Source organism: Salvelinus fontinalis, chromosome 2, assembly GCF_029448725.1.
Source record: "Salvelinus fontinalis isolate EN_2023a chromosome 2, ASM2944872v1, whole genome shotgun sequence".
Classification (NCBI taxonomy): domain Eukaryota; kingdom Metazoa; phylum Chordata; class Actinopteri; order Salmoniformes; family Salmonidae; genus Salvelinus; species Salvelinus fontinalis.
Window position 1 is genome coordinate 29379961 of NC_074666.1, and position 19866 is coordinate 29399826.

The 19866-nt window shown below is 39.7% G+C and overlaps 1 protein-coding gene across 4 annotated transcripts in view; it reads left to right on the forward strand.

Moving 5' to 3' along the window:
- tenm1 (teneurin transmembrane protein 1) overlaps nt 1-19866 on the forward strand; it is a 246029-nt gene that overhangs the window by 48192 nt on the left and 177971 nt on the right. For all 4 annotated transcript variants that reach the window (XM_055870047.1, XM_055870059.1, XM_055870067.1 and 1 more), the window contains exon 3: nt 4263-4523. In XM_055870047.1, coding sequence (XP_055726022.1) covers nt 4263-4523 — 261 coding nt within the window. The remainder of the gene's footprint in view (nt 1-4262; nt 4524-19866) is intronic.

Sequence of the window (19866 nt, forward strand, 5' to 3'; positions counted from 1 at the left end):
ATATAGGTGTGCCAAGGTTGTAGCATCATACCCAAGAAGACTCAAGGCTGTAATCGCTGTCAAATGTGCTTCAACAAATGTCTGAGTAAAGGGTCTGAATACTTATGTAAATGTTATATTTCAGTTTTCTATTTGTCATTATGGGATATTTTGTGTAGATTGAGGGGAAAAAACTATTTAATACATTTTAGAATAAGGCTGTAACGTAAAAAAATGTGGAAAAAGTCAAGGGGTCTGCTTTCTGAATGCACTGTATATATGCGGATGATTCCACACTCTACATGTCAGCACCCAAAGCCAGTGAGCTCACACAAATTCTAAATAAGGAGTTACAGTCAGTATCAGAATGGGTGATTAATAATAAACTGGTCTTAAATACTTCTAAAACTAAAAGCTTTGTATTTCGTTCAAAATTCTCTAAGACCTTAACCTCACCTGGAGTTTTACATAAAGGTTGTGACCATTGAGGATGTTGAGGAAGCTAAACTCCTAGGTAAAACATTGGATGGTCAATTATCATGGGCAATTCATATTGACAAAGTTGTTGTGAAGATGGAGAGGGGTATGTCTGTTTATAAAAAGATGTTATGCGTTTTCTACACAAAAATCAACTGTACTAGTTGTTCAGGATCTGGTCTTCTCCCATCTTGATTACTGTCTGGTAATATGATCAAGTGCAGCAAAGAAAGTTCTTGCAAAGCTGCAGCTGGCTCTAAACAGAGCAGCACGCTTTACCCTTAACTGCACATACAGAACTAACATCAACAACATGCATGCCAGTCTTTCCGTTTGAGGGTTAGCGAGAGATTTACGGCTTCTCTTCAAGTTTTTATGAGAAATAATACTGTGACAAATTCCAGATTGTCTGCATTCTCAAAAACATTCAGCTCAGACACCCATACATACCGTACAAGACATGCCACCAGTGGTCTCTTCACAGTCCCCAAGTTCAAAACAAATTCAAGTCAATGCACTGTATTATACAGAGCCATGATCGCATGGAACTCCCTTCCATCTCCAATTACTCATGCAAACAGCAAAATTACCTTTAAAAAATGTATAAAAAAACAACTCATGGAACTGCGGGGACTGTGAGGGGACACACATACAAACATATGTAAAAGCAGATACACTCTAACACACACAATGTTTTTGTATTTGTATTTTTTAGTTGCGTTGTTTGTATATAGCTTTATTTTAAATGTGTGTGGCTGTCCTTGTCTATCAGTGTTTTGAGTTTATTTGTGGACCCCAGGAAGAGTAGCAGTTTCTTCTGCATAAGCTAACAGGGATCCCAATAAACAAATAAACAGATCAATCATAATGAAAGATTAAACCTTGGTCTTTCTACATGCTGGGTTTACGGCTGAAGCTTTGGGCACTGTTATTTTTGTAACTGTTGGAAATTATGATTTGACCAAACAGTGCAGAACAGATTAGGAATAAAATAGGATGCATCATCCTCTCTGGAGTACGTTCATTTATTTTTGAAAAGGATATACATAGACACTTTTTACAGCTCAAGTTAATATCGCTCAAGGTCACACCTGTTATAGAGGTGCAAAGCTGACGTGGAAGAAGTGTATCTAATTTTCCCAGATTTAGTAAATTAAGTGCTTCGTAACATAGAGTATTTCTGCTGCTTTTTCAAGTGAAAACAAAACTTGCCTTTTTGTGCCATGCCAACAATGACCTAGAAATCTGGCTTGTGAGTTAAAATTAGTATTCTTAGTCCTGAATTATTTATTTTGAAGGATATCATATTGTATTCTGTCATGAAAGGCAACTGGGGGAATTACTGTTCACCCATCCCTGATCTGGAGGTGGTGAAAACAGATGGTGCGTCCAACGCCTCATTCTGTGGGAATACTCACAGCATCCACACACTTCCACAATGCCTCTCCAATTTCGGAACATCAAATGAAGAGAGAAAAAGGGAATGTACCACGCTACTAATGTAAATAGTGTTACGGAAAATGGTAGACAGAATGTACCAGATTTAACCTGGTCCCAGATCGGTTTGTGCTTTTGCCAGCTCCATTGTCATTGTCAAGCCAAACATGATTGTTATTAGGCAAGAGACTTCTCCTTAGGACCAATGGAATGGTCGAAAATGAGCAAAACCGGGGCACTGGGCCATGCAAAACGAATTTGCCCATTGATGTGTTTAGCATGACAATTAACCCTCAGCTAAGCCCCGCCCCCTTAAACACAGGCTACTCCTTGCTAATCAGGCGCCTCTCTGGTATGTTGTGGTGGACTGTCACAACAGTTGCTACACAGGAACCTGGTAAAATAGTGTGGCTAGCCACTGAATGGCTCTGCAATGTCAGCATGCAGTCAAAGCAAGCAGTACTGGAGCACCAAGTCTGCGACCAAAAGGCTACTTAGCAGCTTCTACTCCAAACCTTAAGTCTGCTGGACAGTTAATCAAATGGCTACCCAGACTATTTGCATTGACCCCCTTATTCTATTATTATCTATTATAATGTTTTGCAATGACTCTCTTGCACAGGCTCGATGTACACTCACTGGACTCTAACCACTGACCCACACATACTACGCTGGCACTCCAACACACACACACACACACACACACACACACACACACACACACACACACACACACACACACACACACACACAACATACATGTATATTGACCCATTCCCCCCCATACACTCACACATACATTCACATTCCTTCACACTCTTCACATACGCTGCTGCTACTCTCTGTTTATTATCTATAAATAGTCACTTTACCCTACCTACATGTACATTATCTCAATTACCTCGAATACCCCGTACCCCTGCACATTGACTCGGTACCGGTACTCCTTGTATATATATATCCTCGTTATTGTTATTTTTATTGTGTTACTATTTTTCCTTTAGTTTCTTTAGCTAGTTTCTTACTTACTTTTTTAAAACGCTGCGTTGTTGGTTAATTAAGGACTGATAAGTAAGCATTTTACATTCGGCGCATGTGACAAATACAATTTGATGTTGACTGCAGATGAGAGTTAAATTCATAATATAGCTAACTTAGGTAGCTAACATCCATTTGGATAAAACAAGTTATATTGACTGGCTAGCTAACTAACTAGTGTTTTGAATTCGTAAAATAGGCTCTGCATTTCAGGAATCACAGTCGCAAGTACCCCTGTTGCACTAATCAATTATTTAGCCATTTAAACCTTGTATGTGAAATGTGAGTTTGTCTGAGGCAGGTCGGATTCGAGCCTGGTTGATGACAGTTGCTATCCAACGGAGCACTGCGATTGGCGGGGCTTAGCGAAGGATCAATTCCATAAGGAGTTGGCAAGAGAGCAGAAACAGTTTTACCCAGGCTATACCAGTGTAGGTCAATGTACCACACAGTATACTGATAGGTATCAACGTGCAGTAGTAAAATGTTCCGTTTTAAAATGGTTCTGTTTCTCCATTATAAAATGGTTCTGTTCACCAAACACGAAATGTGGACTAAACATTGTTTCAAAATGATGTGCATTGACAAAAATATGACATGTTGCACTCTAGAACAGCCTTTGCAAATCTGCTTTCACTGCCACCAGCTACCTTTCAATAAATAGAGTATGACAACATAGTGGATACTGTGATACCTATAAAGCCCATTCTCTGTAAAGAAATATGAAACAATTTTCATATGTTTGGTGAGCACTTCCCCAAGGGATATGTAAGTGAGCACCAAAAATATCTCTTTCCGTTGCCTTATTTGGGAGATCTAAGAATGGGAAAAACTCAATTTACTTCACAGCATTTTGTCTCTGAAACCATATGTCACTATGAATTATCTCACGGTTTTATTAGAATAGAAACAGTCTTTGTTTCTCATTTAGTTACAATGATCTGTAGATGGTTGTTCAATGATTGATGTTTAAATGTGAGCCATTTAGAGGTATTTTGTGAATTTTAATGAATAGCCAAATGGTTTAAATAAAGCCTGAAATTATTACATTCTAAAGTATTTTCTGACAATATCTGTCTAAAGAAAGTAGCGTTCCATTATTGGTAGCATTACAACAGTTCTAGCAAGTACTGTTGCTTTCAAAATAGTGTCCTCTTGGCTCTTGCAGTGCCTGTTTATTTAAAATATTATTTGTTTCTTCAGTGATGAACTTACTGCAGTGTACAGTATAATTCTTTGTTTTGATATATGAAATAATACAACACCATAAAACACTGGCGGAGATATGAAAATGAATAAGTTAATATTGTTATTTCCTTTCTCTCTCCTAGAGCTGGACTTCTGTGAATCCACCCAGCTAGCGCGGCCCAACTACCAGGCAGAGCTTCGCTCTACTCCCCAGCACGGCTACCCACTGGGCATGGGCTCTGATGTGGAGACAGAGACGGAGGGTGGGCCCTCGCCCGACCACGCCCTAAGACTCTGGATGCAGGAGATTAAATCGGAGCACAGCTCCTGTCTGTCCAGCAGAGCCAACTCTGTCCTGTCTCTCACTGACACCGAGCAGGAGAGGAAGTCAGACGGTGAGAACGGTAAGACCACACGGCACGGGAAATGCAACACCATGGGGTTATACACCATTTATTTACATATCCCACTGTCTGTGTGTTCTTATCATTTCATCAAAATGTATAAAACAAGAATACATTTTTTGTTCATAACCTGTTAATAACTATGCTGTACGTAGGATTGAGTTTGTTCAATAGGTAGCTGTGAATCTCACTATTTTCCCATAATTTCGCTATGAAAATAATGAAAATGGGTCCGACCCGCTGCAGTAAAGCTAAACACTTCTGTTATGTTTTCCACCAAATTTGTCCATGATGTCAACCCAAGAACTCCATAGTGACCACTATTGCAAGGTGTCAGGTAAAACCTTTTGTAAGGCGGCAAGGTCCTCAAGGCATTGGGACCTACTGTACTATACACCATAAAGGGACAGTGTGTGTACTGCGACAGTGTGTACTGAGGAATATAATGATTTTGGGGTATGTATTTATCTTGAATTCCCGGGGATTCATTCAGCGGGTAATGAAAGCAAACAAAGAGCAGGCTCAGTCTATTGATCGTCAAGAGAAGTGATATTTGTATCAGGGATGTCACGCTCTTAATTCGCTATGCACACTCTTCAGTGAGAGGCAGAACGTTAGTTTGAAATTAAGTTTGCTTGTGTGAGGAACCTTTTCCAGGGTCAAGTCTGATGAGAGCTGGAGTCAGTCTGTAGCAGCCTCGTTTCTCATGTTGAAGTCCATTCAAAACGTGAAATCAGACAACAGTGTTAGTTACCCATTTCAGGTCTCCAACAGCTGTAAAAAATATATCAACTTACAGTATGTGGAGGAGAGAATAAATCAAGTAATAATTTGATTTATATCAGCTTGTTATTTTGAATGTTTGTCTCAAAGTGCTTTTACACGAGGTTCATGCATGATGTCATTTTGTGGTAATAATGGAAGAAATAGAGCATCATCAGAGAACATTATTAATAAACAGGTGCAGATTAGTTGTTTTTGAGAGTGTACGCTGTGGACTGGAGGGTACTGTCTGCTGTGATGCAATGTTACTGACATTCAAATGTACTCCTTAGCCTTCACATTGACTATTTATCCTGCTAGAAATGGGCATTTGTGAATGTTAAACACTGAGTGTACAAAACATTGAGAATACGTTCGTAATATTGAGATGCACTCCCCTCCCCCTTTTGCCCTCAGAACAGCCTCAATTCATTGGAGCATGGACTCTACAAGGTGTCAAAGCATTCCCATGTTGACTCTAACGCTTCCCACAGTTGTGTCAAGTTGGCTGGATGTCCTTTGGGTGGTGGACCATTCTTGATACACACGGGAAACTGTTGAGCGTGTAAAAAACAGCAGTGTTGCAGTCCTTAACACAATCTGGTGCACCTACCATATATACCCTGTTCTAAGGCATTGTGTCTTGCCCATTCACCCTCTGAATAGCACAAATACACAATCCATGTCTCAATTGTCTCAAGGCCTAAAAATCCTTATTTAACCTGTCTCCTCCCCTTTATCTACACTGATTGAAGTGGATTTAACAAGTGACATCAATAAGGGATCATACTGTAGCTTTCACCTGGATTAATCTGGTCAGTCTATGTCATGGAAAGAGCAGGTGTTCCTAATGTTGTACACTCAATGTATATCTGTTGGGAAGCATGGCCACGTTAATCGCTGAGGTCATTACATAGACAATGTTGTCATTGTTGTTGCTTTATTATTAATATTGCCTTATTGTCTTTTTCTGCACCAGAATGTCCCTCAGCATTTATTTATTCTCAGTCAGAACGAGTATCACTCTAGGGAATAAATATTGCTGTGTGTTGGGAAAAAGGCTGTGTTTGAAGTGGGAATATGGTGGGCCTTGTCTTTCTCTTACCGTCCCTGACTCCTGCTGATCTGTTAAGACTGACAGACCAATGGAAAGGAAGAGCAGGATGGTGTTTTGAACTGGCATGGCGCTGATGAGGGATGTGATCTGCAATTTTAATGAGCTGCAGCGCAGAGGGAGGTTCAGATGCAGTTTACCTCCCTCCCTGAGTTAATGTCTTGGCTCCTCACTATTAAAGTATCTAATGCTATTCCTCCCCATGTAGAAAAATCTTATCACTGTTTCTTAATGCAGTATTTATCAGTTTACTCTGAACGGATCTGACCTTTATACTCCCTTGGAAGAAACCAATTGATCTTGTTATATTTTGGCGACTTGATGCCACAGTACTCTGTCCTCTCCTGGTATTTCACAGCTTATGTTGGGTAAATACAACTATTGTTCTGTAAAGGATTACCATGCATGTAAAACCACTGTGGATGAGTGTAGAAATGAATGCTATGCACCATAGACAAGCATGAAGGCTAAGAATGAATGAAAAGGCTTCTTGTTATTCTTTGATTTGGAAAGGAGTGGCTTTGTCCAGTTCTTCAAGGGTTTGGAAGTATTATTTGAAAATCTGCTATGGTCAGGCTGCACATTATATATTAGCATATTTGATTCATATATCATACAGCACATTTGGTTGATTGCCATAAACCCTCCTCTTCGTTCTAGGCTTCTGTACCCCTTCAGAACAAACACAAGGATATCTAACACCAAACATTGATGGATTAGGCCCCATTGTGGCTGTCACATGCATGTGTGAGGTTGGCCTCAAGAAAATAGTTGAGGTTATACCCTTGGCCAGCAGTGTTAGAAATCATAACATACTTTAGTAGTAGTAGTAGTAGTAGTAGTACATGGGAACTTTCATGTTATGAGCAGTATGTCTTTCTGATGGATGGCTAACTACAGTACATTCTAGGCAGACCCTAGGAAATATTGATAATTTGATTCTAGAATAGCTGTACAATAATTCCATCTTGAGTCATATTCGCTGTGTGTATCTATTACCCTGCACGAGCCTACATTTTCACTGGTGTCAATCATAGCAGTAACATAAATCTGTATGCATCACCTCCCCCTGTGCCTTGCACCACCAAAGGGTTTAGTTTTTTTTATGTTCCTGAGAAATTCAGAGCTGAAACAGCCAAAACTCCGCAAACAAAATGATTGAAGGAAAAGATTCCCATCCGATCGATATCTCCTTGTTTGTAAAGTGAGACTTTGTGACAGATTGTACATTAATGCATCTCCTGGATTGAGCTCCCAGTAACAAAACTACAGGAGTAACTCCCTCGGTCATTAATGGATTTAAAAGAAAGGATTTGCCAACAACAATTTGACCCTGTGTTTAAAAAGTTCAAGCTTCATACTGTAGCTTTATATACAGTATGTATTTGTGTTCTTATCTATCAATTAATATATTCTTCATTTCTCAATCCAGTTCATGCTTTATAAGTGATTCTGTTTATTAATGTTCACTGAATGTTTTGAAGTGAGGGGTTAAATAGCTGATGGGTAACAGACGGTATAAATAATCCAAAACCGCTTCCCATTAATGGATTATGCTCATGTATACTTCATTTTCCGGATGAGGTCTACAGTATAGATGTTGTCGATGGGTTGAACAATATTCTTGTTACAAGATAAAATGTTGTAGAGTTGATCTACATCATACATGTGTCATGATGTTGAGGATTTTACAATTTTGCCTTTATTCCAGTCCATGTACTACAGTATATTGTATGTATCTTACAAAGATATTGCAAATGTAGCTCAGAGCTGTTTTGCCATCTAAAGTTTTACTACATTTTATATTGTCTTTATGTGTTATTTAGTGTAATACTTTATTAGAACTAGAACAATCTTTTGCTTCCTTGTTTTGATATACAATGATGCAAATTCTATTTGTTTAAGTTGTTCATGCCAATGTGTACAGAGTAAGTACTACGCTGTACACAAACAAAGTTTGTTTCCTCTCTTGGTGGAATGCCACGTAACAAACTGGCCTGGATCCGTTCCAGGAGTGGTCTTGTGGGATTTGGTGTGAGATTAGGCCATGTACAGCGGTCCCCTGGACGTCTTGTGTAAATGCATTTGGCTTTTAGCTCCTGAAGCCCAGCCTCTGGTGAATTATCGACCATTCCATTCGTCACCTCAGAGGGTCTTTAGCTGATATGGTACTACAACATGTCCCTAGGCAATTAAATAGAAATATAAGGCAACAATCAGGACCACATTTGTCTGTGTGTCTGAAGGGCTCCAGAAACAGAGAAGAAAGTTAGTACAGGGACTCTTTGCATGTTTCAAATGTGATTTTAACTGCCTTGTTCTTTACATTTGGATCAGATTTCCAGGAGACAATGACAGTATCTTGTAGAAAGTAAAAAAGCATAATAAAGAATCCACACATGTCTGGGTTTCATCCCACTGCATTGTCAAATATATCTCATTTATATGAATTATGCTCTATATAAAATTTGTATTCAAGCTGTGGTGATAACAAAGTTATCTCCCAAACTGTCCATCATGTAATTTAATACAAGTTTAACAGGTGACAAGCCTTAATCTAAAATTCATACCAAAAAGGTATTATTTGTTCAATTTGTTTTCTCCCCCTTCCATTTCATGCCGGAAAATTGGCAGGAGTGAAAATGAGAAAATGAGAACCTGAGCTCTGCAGTGGTTCAATAAGATGATTCTATTAATTATTAATATTTTAACGGCCCCCATATGCCAGGACTGATATTGTGTGATGGATTCACATCTTTGAATTAATTTCATCAGTTTAATGTAAAGTGTCGACATCAGAGCCATCCTCCTCTCCCTCTGGCTACTCTGAGACTAGATGATTGGGGGCTGTGAGACACACGAACCCTCGGAAGACGGACACATCAAATACCCTCCTAATGACTGACTGAGCCTCCGTTATGGAAACGTACGAGCCATATCAGTCTAAATAAAGCAGACGAGCTTGAACAATTTCATCAGGAAAACATCAAAGGGAAGGATTAAACCAAACTGTTAAATATGAGATGAATTAAGAGCATTAGACAGAATACCGTGGTGTGTATTCCTCTTAGGATGCTAGCTTGTTTATCATTAGATATTAGCTTGTGCCCTTTTACTTTTACTTAATGTTTTTTGGCTGTAATGATGATGGTTTTAATGATCAGGGAAGTTACCCACTGTAACGACAGGGCTGGCTGAATGTATAGTCTGATTATAGGGGTCATTATTTAAAGAGACTATGTTGTCTAGATTTCTGACAGATGTGGGCTTTGATGTTTTGGGGTATATCGTATGTCTGTATTTGGAGTAGACAGTCCATCTGATTGGACTATGCACTCTTAAAAAAGGGTTCCAATAGGAATCTTCGGCTGTCCTCATAGGAGAACCCTTTTTGGTTCCAGGTAGAACGATTTTTGGTTCCAGGTAGAACCCTTTGTAAAAAAGGGTTTTACATGGAACACAAAAGTGTTCTACCTGGAACCAAAATGTTTCTACCTGCAACCAAAAAGGGTTCTTCAAAGGGTTCTCCTATGGGGACAGCCAAAGAACCTTTAAGGTTCTAGATAGCACCTTTTTTCTAAGTGTGCTCAAGTCAAGACTGTCAGCCTGTCTGCATCAGAAAGTGACATCTTTTTGATGCATTGTGGGCCTTATTGTCTTGGATATAGGATATTTTACGTGTCTGATTGAATTGTATTATTGCAATTTGTGTTATTTTTCCAGTGGAAAACAGTTCTTTGACTGATTCCATCTCATTGTTTTGTCTTTTGCATCTGGAGCCTTTCTGTCGTCAACCCCACAGTACAGAATGTTTTTATTTTTTTATTATTCTGCAGAATTACCATGCCATTCTTGTGAGGGAAATGTACACTGAGGAGGGTGTTGAATCAGACTTTACTTTTTTCGCCCCAGATTAGAGACTTCAGAGCAGGCAGCTCCAGTGATGATGAGCCTGATTAATGCTAAAGGTAGCAACCAAGAGAGATCCCTCATATGTGTCTGCCTCTGCTGTCTGAAAGCTGGAACAGCCTGCATGTCAAAGCTGAGGCTTCTACATCTGCCACTGCCGCCTGATGCTGTCTCCAAGGTCTAGAGCAGCCTGTCTGTCCTGGCTATGAATGATACTCTTTTGAATGCAATTGATGTGTAGTTACAGATGTAGGATCTTAATTTGAGCCAGTTTGCTACAGCAGGAAAATAATCCTGCAGCAACAAGAAATGTGAATTATTGTGTGGATTATAATGAATAGACATTTTTTGTATAGTTGATACATTTTTCGTTAGGGCAAATCAAGTCTGATCAAGTTTGCATTTCCTGCTGTGCAAGCAAATTCTCAGCAACAAAAGAGTGATCAAACTAAGATCCTACATCTGTATTTTATTTCCAATTTACCCATAATATACTTCACAGGGCAATAGATGGATAGATACAAATAGATGATGAATGGATGAAAATGTGTACATTTAGGGAGCCTTTTGGCTGTTTTATTATTGTTCAACATAATTTGCCTACTTATAAAATAATGCCTTTTTAATGAATTCTTAAAACCCTCCAGTATTAATATTTAATTTTCAATATCTAAAGCCTAATCAGAATAAGCCAGAGAACAGGAAATGAGGCTCCATTTTAGGATAAGTGCCGTTATTATACCACTCTGTCTTAAAATTTGAGGAAATGGTTCAAATTAAAGAATGGGTGAAATGTGCTAGCTGGTGCAGTTCCCCACTGCAAAGGCCCAGCTCTAACACTAGCTAGTGTGTTTGTTTGGTGATAATTGACATGTGTGCTGACTGCAGCATCATCAGTGTCCTGCTGAACAAACATGAGGAGGTCATCCACCTGCCAGTACAGGCTACTAGGCTGGGGAGAGAGGATGAAGTCCTCTACTACAGTGTTGTTCTACGTTGATCCTCCTACGTTGATCCTCCCGTTTATACAGGCAGCCCAATTCTGATATTTGTTCACTAATTGCTTATTTTGACATTTTGCCAATAATTGGGCAAAAGATCAGAATTGGACTGCCTGTGTAAATCCAGCCCTGGAGACACACTGTGCATCCTGGATTTACCTCCAGCTGAGTATCAATTAGACACTCATTAGTAGATCTGATTGGCTAAGGCCAACCAATTAGCTGGAAGATGACTCTGAATCGCCTGTCTAAGACATATTGATAGACATATTGCCTACATTTGTGGATAGTTGGTTGCTTGTTTTCATTACACCACCCTAGGTTGGTCGATGTTATCCATTTGAGCAAATGACAAATGAGTCTTGACAAAATAATGTGTATCTCCTTTTTATGCATTGGTTGATTGCCACCATGTGTAGGAGCTGCTATGGTTTCCCTTCATTTTAGAATATACTGGAATATACTGCCTACGGTACTGTATATATAGCCTAATGATCTGTGTCTCTGGGTGGGTTCAACTCAAGGAACCAATCCACTGGGCACAGAATTCAGTCTGTTAAACGTCTAGTTTTGATTTACATTTGGTTGAGTTGTCAATTAACTTGAATTCAACATGAAATTAATTGTCACCATTTTTTCCCCGTTATGTTGTTGACCATTTGCAAATCCAATCAGTTTTCCACATTGAATCAACGCCATCACATAGTTTTTTGGGGGGGTTGAAATTGCATGAAAATAATGTTGATTCAACCAGCTTTTGCCCAGTGGGATAATATCTGACGATTTGTAATTCAAGTTTGAACTAAAGGACGTACATTTTGTCAGGGTGGGAGGCAGTCATCCAACTCAATGCCAAGATGAAAGATGACAGTCGACTTCTCCTGCTCACTCACATTGCATTCGAAAAGTATTCAGACCCCTTGACTTTTTCCATGTTTTGTTACATTACAGCCTTATTCTAAAATCAAAACATCAATCTACACACAATACCCAATAATGACAAAGCAAAAACAGTTTTTTTTTATTATTTGCAAATTTATGAAATAAAGCTGAAATATTAAATTGACTTAAGTATTGAGACTGTTTACTCAATATTTTGTTGAAGCACCTTTGGCAGCAATTACAGACTCGAGTCTTCTTGGGTATGACAATGCAAGCTTAGCACACCTGTATTTGGGGAGTTTCTCCCATTCTTCTCTGCAGATCCTCTCAAGCTCTGTCAGGTTGGATGGGGAGTGTCGCTGCACAGCTATTTTCAGGTCTCTCCAAAGATGTTTGATCGGGTTCAAGTACGGGCTCTGGCTGGGCCACTCAAGGACATTCAGAGACTTGTCCCGAAGCCACACCTGCGTTGTCTTGGCTGTGTGCTTAGGGTCGTTGTCCTGTTGGAAGGTGAACTATCGCTCCGGTCTGAGGTCCTGAGCTCTCTGGAGCAGGTTTTCATCAAGGATCTCTCTATACTTTGCTCTGTTCATCTTTCCTGACTTGTCTCCCAGTCCCTGTTGCTGAAAAACATCCCCACAGCATGATGCTGCCACCCCATGCTTCACCGTAGTAATTGTGCCAGGTTTCCTCCAGACGTGACCATTGGCATTCAGGCCAAAGAGTTCAATCTTGGTTTCATCAGACCAGAGAATCTTGTTTCTCATGGTCTGAGAGTCTTTAGGTAACCTTTTGGCAAACTACAAGCGGGCTGTCAGGTGCCTTTTACTGAGGAGTGGCTTCCGTCATGCAACTCTACCATAAAGGCCTGATAGGTGGAGTGCTGCAGAGATGGTTGTCCTTCTGGAAGGTTCTCCCATCTCCACAGAGGAACTCTGGAGCTCTTACATTTAAGAATGATGGAGGCCACTGTGTTCTTGGGGACGTTCAATGCTGCAGAAATGTTTTGGTACCCTTCCCCAGATCTGTTCCTTCAACACAGTCCTGTCCCGGAGCTTTACGGACAATTCCTTCAACCTCATGGCTTGGTTTTTGCTCTGGGACCTTATATAGACAGGTGTGTGCCTTTCCAAATCATGTCCAGTCAATTGAATTTACCACAGGTGGACTCATATTGACATGTTTCAAGTTGTAGAAACGTCTCAATATGATCAATGAAAACAGGATTTGAATACTTATGTAAATAAGGTATTTCAGTTTTAGATTTTTAAAACATTTGCAAAAATGTCTACAAAATTGTTTTCACTTTGTCATTATGGGGTATTCTGTGTAGATTTATGAGGAAATAAATATATTTAACTCCTTATGGCTGCAATCCCGTTAACGGGATGACATGACAACAGCCAGTGAAAGTGCAGGGCGCCAAATTCAAACAACAGAAATCTCATAATTACAATTCCTCAAACATACATGTATCTCATACCATTTAAAGGTAATCTTGTTGTTAATCCCACCAAAGTGTCCGATTTCAAATAGGCTTTTCAGCGAAAGCACCACAAACGATTATGTTAGGTCACCAGCAACTCACAGAAAAATTCAGCCATTTTTCCAGCCAAAGAGAGAAGTCACAAAAAGCAGAAATAGAGATAAAATGAATCACTAACCTTTGATGATCTTCATCAGATGACACTCATAGGACTTCATGTTACACAATACATATATGTCTTGTTCGATTAAGTTCATATTTATATCCAAAAACCTCAGTTTACATTGGCGCCATGTTCAGAAATGCCTCCAAAATATCCAGAGAAATTGCAGAGAGCCACGTCAAATAACAGAAATACTCATCATAAACTTTGATGAAAGATACATGTTTTACATAGAATTAAAGATACACTTGTTCTTAATGTAACCGCTGTGTCAGATTTCAAAAAGCTTTACGGCAAAACACAATATTCAATCATCTGAAAACAGCGTTCAGCCACAAAAGCAAGCCATACAGTTACTCGCCAAATTGTGCAGTCAACAAAACTCATAAAAAGCGTTCTAAATCTTCACTTACCTTTGCTGATCTTTGTCGGAATGCACTCCCAGGACTCCCACTTCCACAAGAAATGTTTGTTTTGTTCGGTAATGTCCATCATTTTTGTCCAAATTGCTATTTTTGTAGCGTGTTTGGTAAACAAATCCAACGTCAGGAAGCGCGTTCACTAAAAGCTGACGAAATTTCCAAAAGTTCCGTAACAGTGAGTGGACACATGTCAAACGATGTATTGAATCAATCTTTAGAATGTTTTTAACATAAATCTTGAATAACGTTCCAACCGGAGAATTCCATTGACTTCAGATGAGCGATGGAACAGAGCTTCCTCTCATGTGAACGTGCATGGTCAAAGCATGGTCAGGTCATGGCAGACCTGACTAATTCCCCTCTCATTCCCCCTTCACAGTAGAGGCATCAGACAAGGTTCTACAGACTGTTGACATCTAGTGGAAGCCGTAGGAAGTGCAAACTCATCCATATCTCGCTATGATTTCAATAGGATCTTGGTTGAAAATCGACCAGCCTCAGAATACCCACTTCCTGTTTGGATTTTTTCTGTTATACTCACAGACATAATTCAAACAGTTTTAGAAACTTCAGAGTGTTTTCTATCCAATACTACTAATAATATGCATATATTAGCAACTATGACTGAGGAGCAATCCGTTTACTCTGGGCACCTCTGTGCACCTTTCATCCAAGCTACTCAATACTGCCCCTGCAGCCATAAGAAGTTAATCCATTTTAGAATAAGGTTGTAATGTAACAAAATGTGAAAAAAAGTCAAGGGGTCTGAATACCTTCCGAATGCACTGTATATGGCCCTCTTCCTGCTGAAACTACTATTTTTTTGTCTTTCACCCTGAAATCGTCTTCCTCTTCTGAACAGTCACCCATCAAAACTGTGCCCTTTTTACCACTTCAAATGTCTTTCTCTCCAACTTTGCTCTGAACAGCTATGTTCAGAACGTTCAAATGTCTTTCTCTCCAACTTTGCTCTGAACAGCTATGTTCAGTAAGCAGGAAACAGCTTGCAGACAGACACAATGGAAGAGATCCAGACCAACATATTAAGCTGCCAGAGCTCCTAATCTTGTCCATATCATACTTCTCCACAGAAAACTCCCTCATCTGCAATCTGCCACTGGATATGCTTGTTAACAATGCCTGCCCTGCCTGTGTCTTTTCACTCATAAATTCCTCCTTGCCGCTTCTTTGCCATCATTACTCCTAGATGATGACTCTTTCCAACCTCCACACTCCCCACATTCCTGGCAGTCATGGAGTTATTCCTATTAGTCCTTTTTCATCCGCCATCCACTGCTCCAAACACGTTCACCCTCCCCTGTACATCTCATGTTGACCCCCCCCCCTCCCCCTTCTCCCCATCCTTGACCCCCCTCTCACCATTTCTTCCTCCCTTCTCTGCCCTCTGTTCTTTTCTCAAGAGCTGTTCTCTTTGGCTTAAAGCCATCTCTATCTATATTCCTGCTTCACTCCCTCTCACACCATGAAATATGAAAAGGACTCAAAAATAACATAAATTAGTGATGATCAGACGCAGCCAAGTTAACAGACCTCATATGGCTCTTAGAGCAGTTACAAGTCTAAGCAGGGTTTTTCATTCAGGAGTTGGAACTCAAATTGGAATGTCAGCTTAATGACCACAATAAGCAATAGCCTATTCTCTTTTTCTGGATCTTCCATACAACGTTAAAATGGCAGCTCTAAATTTGACCCTCATTAAATATAGACGGTTGGCATCTTCTGACTCCCTGGCTTGCACAGTCTTTTTCCAAATGTAATTATGAAATGCATAAGCTTCCTCATCTCAATCCGACACCACCAAGACCTAACTTTATGAGCTGCACCAAGTTTATATTCATAGATCTCTCCAGAGGTGACAGCCCCACCAAATCATAATGATCATTGTTTTGATTCTCTTACATTGCTCAGGAAATAAAGTGGCGTTTGGAGTTTTTAAACTACGTTTTGGGGAAAATGAACATTTCACAAAAATCCATGCCCTCTTCAGTTGCATTGTAAGTGAAGAGGAATTGCCATAATTGTATGTCTCTTCCAGCAGCTCTATGAGCGTTCATTGGACTAAGGTCTTCTCCGTGGTTCTTTTAGAAGAGATAGAAAATGGTCTTGTTTCAGAGTTATAGTCAAACAATCTGTGGCTATGGTTTTCATCAGAATGACTTTTTATTCTGTGCATGGCTGCAACTGTGGCAGTAGTTTATCTTCACCTTGGTTGACAGGCTTTATGCCATCCTCCCTCCTACTCATAAGGCTAGATGATGATGCTGTTGGCGCACACAGACACAGCACAACTCTCCCAGTGAGTGTCGGTGAGAGCGGGCGATAATGTGGCTTGCTTTAGGAAGAAAGCATAAGGCTTCAGTCACATCGTAAATGGAGGCATCACTCTGGGGAACGGACATATTTTCTAAAGGACTGACACATCTGGCTCTCCTGGCTCCACTGGAGAGATTCATTTTCTGCTTGTTTGTGTAATTAGGGAGGTTAACATTCAACACTTTAACAGTCTCAAGAGCAGCAAAAATCTTGTAAAACAAAGCACAGAAAAGGGATTCAACATATTTAAAGTTTAAATGGTTTATTTCAATTGCATATTATACACATGTAAGTCTCCTCTTCTGGTTCCATTGCGGTCATGCAGTCGTGGGTTGGGGGGGGGGGGACTGATAGATTTTTATCCAACACTCTTAATTATCGGCTTTCGTTTCTTGCCACTTGGAACTAGGTCTGTCTTGGGGATTTATTTGAAATTCAACGAGAACCTGGATAACAATGCTGGAAAATCTACATTATACACTGTACAAGGGGTGTGAGAGAGAGAGAGCACACTCCCACTTGGCCCAAATGCTAATAATGTTCCCCTCCCCTGCAGATGCTCATTGCTACTGTCTGCCCTGGAAAACACAGAACAACACCTGTTTCATTTGTTTGGTCAACAGGCCTTTGATAACATTTTCTTATGGAGCTTTCTGCCTTAATCCGCCAAAGTCAAACATCTATTTGCAATGTCCCCAAATTCCATTATGATTTCGGTAATAGAATGGCAGCGGTGGGCTCTTATCTGTTTGAAATGTCAGGAATGATAATGGATTGACCTCCGACAGAATGCGTAATGCTGGCAAACTGGGGCTGGCTCTTGCTGTTGTCACACACCACACACACACATGCATGCACGCGTACATAAACACACACACACACACCACTTTTATGCCTGCATTGTGTCTCATTCTCTAGGGTTCTGCAAAGCATGGGAGGTTTCATCTTCTTGGTCTCTCTAAATGCAAATTCAGACATTTGTTCAAAGTGATTATGTTTTATATGTGCCATGTGATAAAGATATACTGTTAAAGAAAATTATAATAACAGGTTTGGTAGAAATGGAACGGTTCAGACAATTTTAATTATCAGTAATTTGTAGTTGCGGAATTTAATTGAAGAATGAATAGATTGAATCACCTCTATTCCTCTGATGAAATGAATACACTCGATTATTTGTTTGTGCTCGCTGTTGTTATGTGTCCATTGGTGCACATATTCAGTGTTATGGTGTAATGACTGTATGAATGGAATGGTTCTGTTATAAAACAGCATCTGATTCAGGCAGGAACATCTGTACTGGTCCCCTGGGATGCAGAGACAGACGCATGGAATGCTAAGACCACAGAAAGCTAATATATATAACACTGGATCCCTTTGGTATTCAACCTGCGTATGTAAATTCAGTGTCCAGGTCCATGTTAATGTTTGTTTTATGGAAACGTAAAACCAATAAAGGGCCTGCACACTATCCTGTAAACCTAGAACAAGATTTTCTATGAAAACGCCTCAAATAAAACAGAGGAAGCAAGTGTGTTTAGTCCCTGTCCATGGATTTGTATGGCTTCATACAGTAGCAAGTTTGAAACTTTAATTTAATTCAACATTACAGTAACTAAATCTATATGAACTTATCACTTACCATGCAAGTAGGATACAGTGGAAATAATATGCATGGGAAACAGAAGAATAAAATGTAATTCATCTCTTTCAACATGTTAAAGTATAACAGTCCAGGCGAATGATGATAGTCATAACATAACATGGTCATCTTAGATCATGGGGTTTTAAACAGACAAATCAATGTTTCCATTCCTCCCCCATTAGATTCTAATGTCCGTATTCATAATTATTTGACATGATGAGAATTCACCTGCTGAACATTTACAAATGCTTATTACACTGATAAGCTGAAATCCTCTTTGATACTCCATCATCAAATGGCAAAATCAAAATGTTTGATTTGCGCATGTCTGAAAAAGGTAGAGGAAAAAGGTATGGGAAAAAGGTATGGGAAAAAGGTATGGGAAAAATAGGTAGCTCCATATTCATGTTATTTGACGTAAACCTTTACAGTAGGCTTACTAATTCCCTTTATATTAATTGATTAATCTTATCTTAATGATTCATTGATAATGTTAAGGATTTTCTGTCAGAATGAGCCCTCTGACTAACGTCGCTTTCTCCTCTTGATGGCGGTAGATATTCAGCATTCCTCTCGGGACCCAGGAAAATGGATGCATCATTGGCGTAATCGTTAGGCTGGTAGAGCTCTCTGGTTTGGAGATGCTGAACGCAAAACTTCAATATTTCCCTAAGGCGTTGTCCAAACACATTTGCCAAAAACACATTTGCAATATCTGAGATAGCAGGGTTGGTGAGCACTGCTGTGATTACTCAAAAGCCCTCTCTGACCTGAAAGATCATTCCAAGTAGTAGAAGATTTCAAGAGTGTCCTCACTCTGCCAATGCATTCCATTCCTCTGTGCGTCTGTGACGTGAAATAAAACATTGGCACGGCAATGGAGCAGCATCTGAAATATTGACACTAGCAGAGACCTTTCCACTCTTCATGCAGGCCACTAAAAAGTGATCTGTGTCGCTGCTCTGAACAAACACATGGCTGTGTCACAGGCAGCTGGCAGTTCTGAGGAGTTGAATTGAAAATCCACATAATAGGTGCTTTTCCCTTTGCCGCGAGTCAAGCTTATCGCAGAGTGCACACTAACCACCCTGAGAATTAGCCTTCCTCACCCACTATTGTGCTGTCAGGAATACAAATGATGACCCATCTAAATAAAGATTGGCTCCGTCGCCATGATGTATGAAGTGCTTTTGGCTAAATGTACTGCTCTTGAAGCGATAAGATTGTGCACAGGTGTGTCTAAAAAGTCAGAGTGCCCTTTTTGGGTGGGAGTGTGTGCAGTTATAACTAGACCCTTGAACAAAACCAGACTTAGTTTTTTCTTATTTCTATTTCAAATCAACTAAAATTTTTATTTGTCACATACACATTGTTAACAGATGTTAATGCGAGTGTAGAGAAATGCTTGTGCTTCTAGTTCCGACAATGCAGTAATATCTAACAAGTAATCTAACAAATTTACAATGACTACCTTATACACACAATGTAAGGGGATGGAATAAGAATATGTACATATAATATATGGATGCGCGATGGCCGAGCGGCATAGGCAAGATGCAGTAGATGGTATAGAGTACAGTATATACATATGAGATGAGTATTGTAGGCTATGTAAACATTATTAA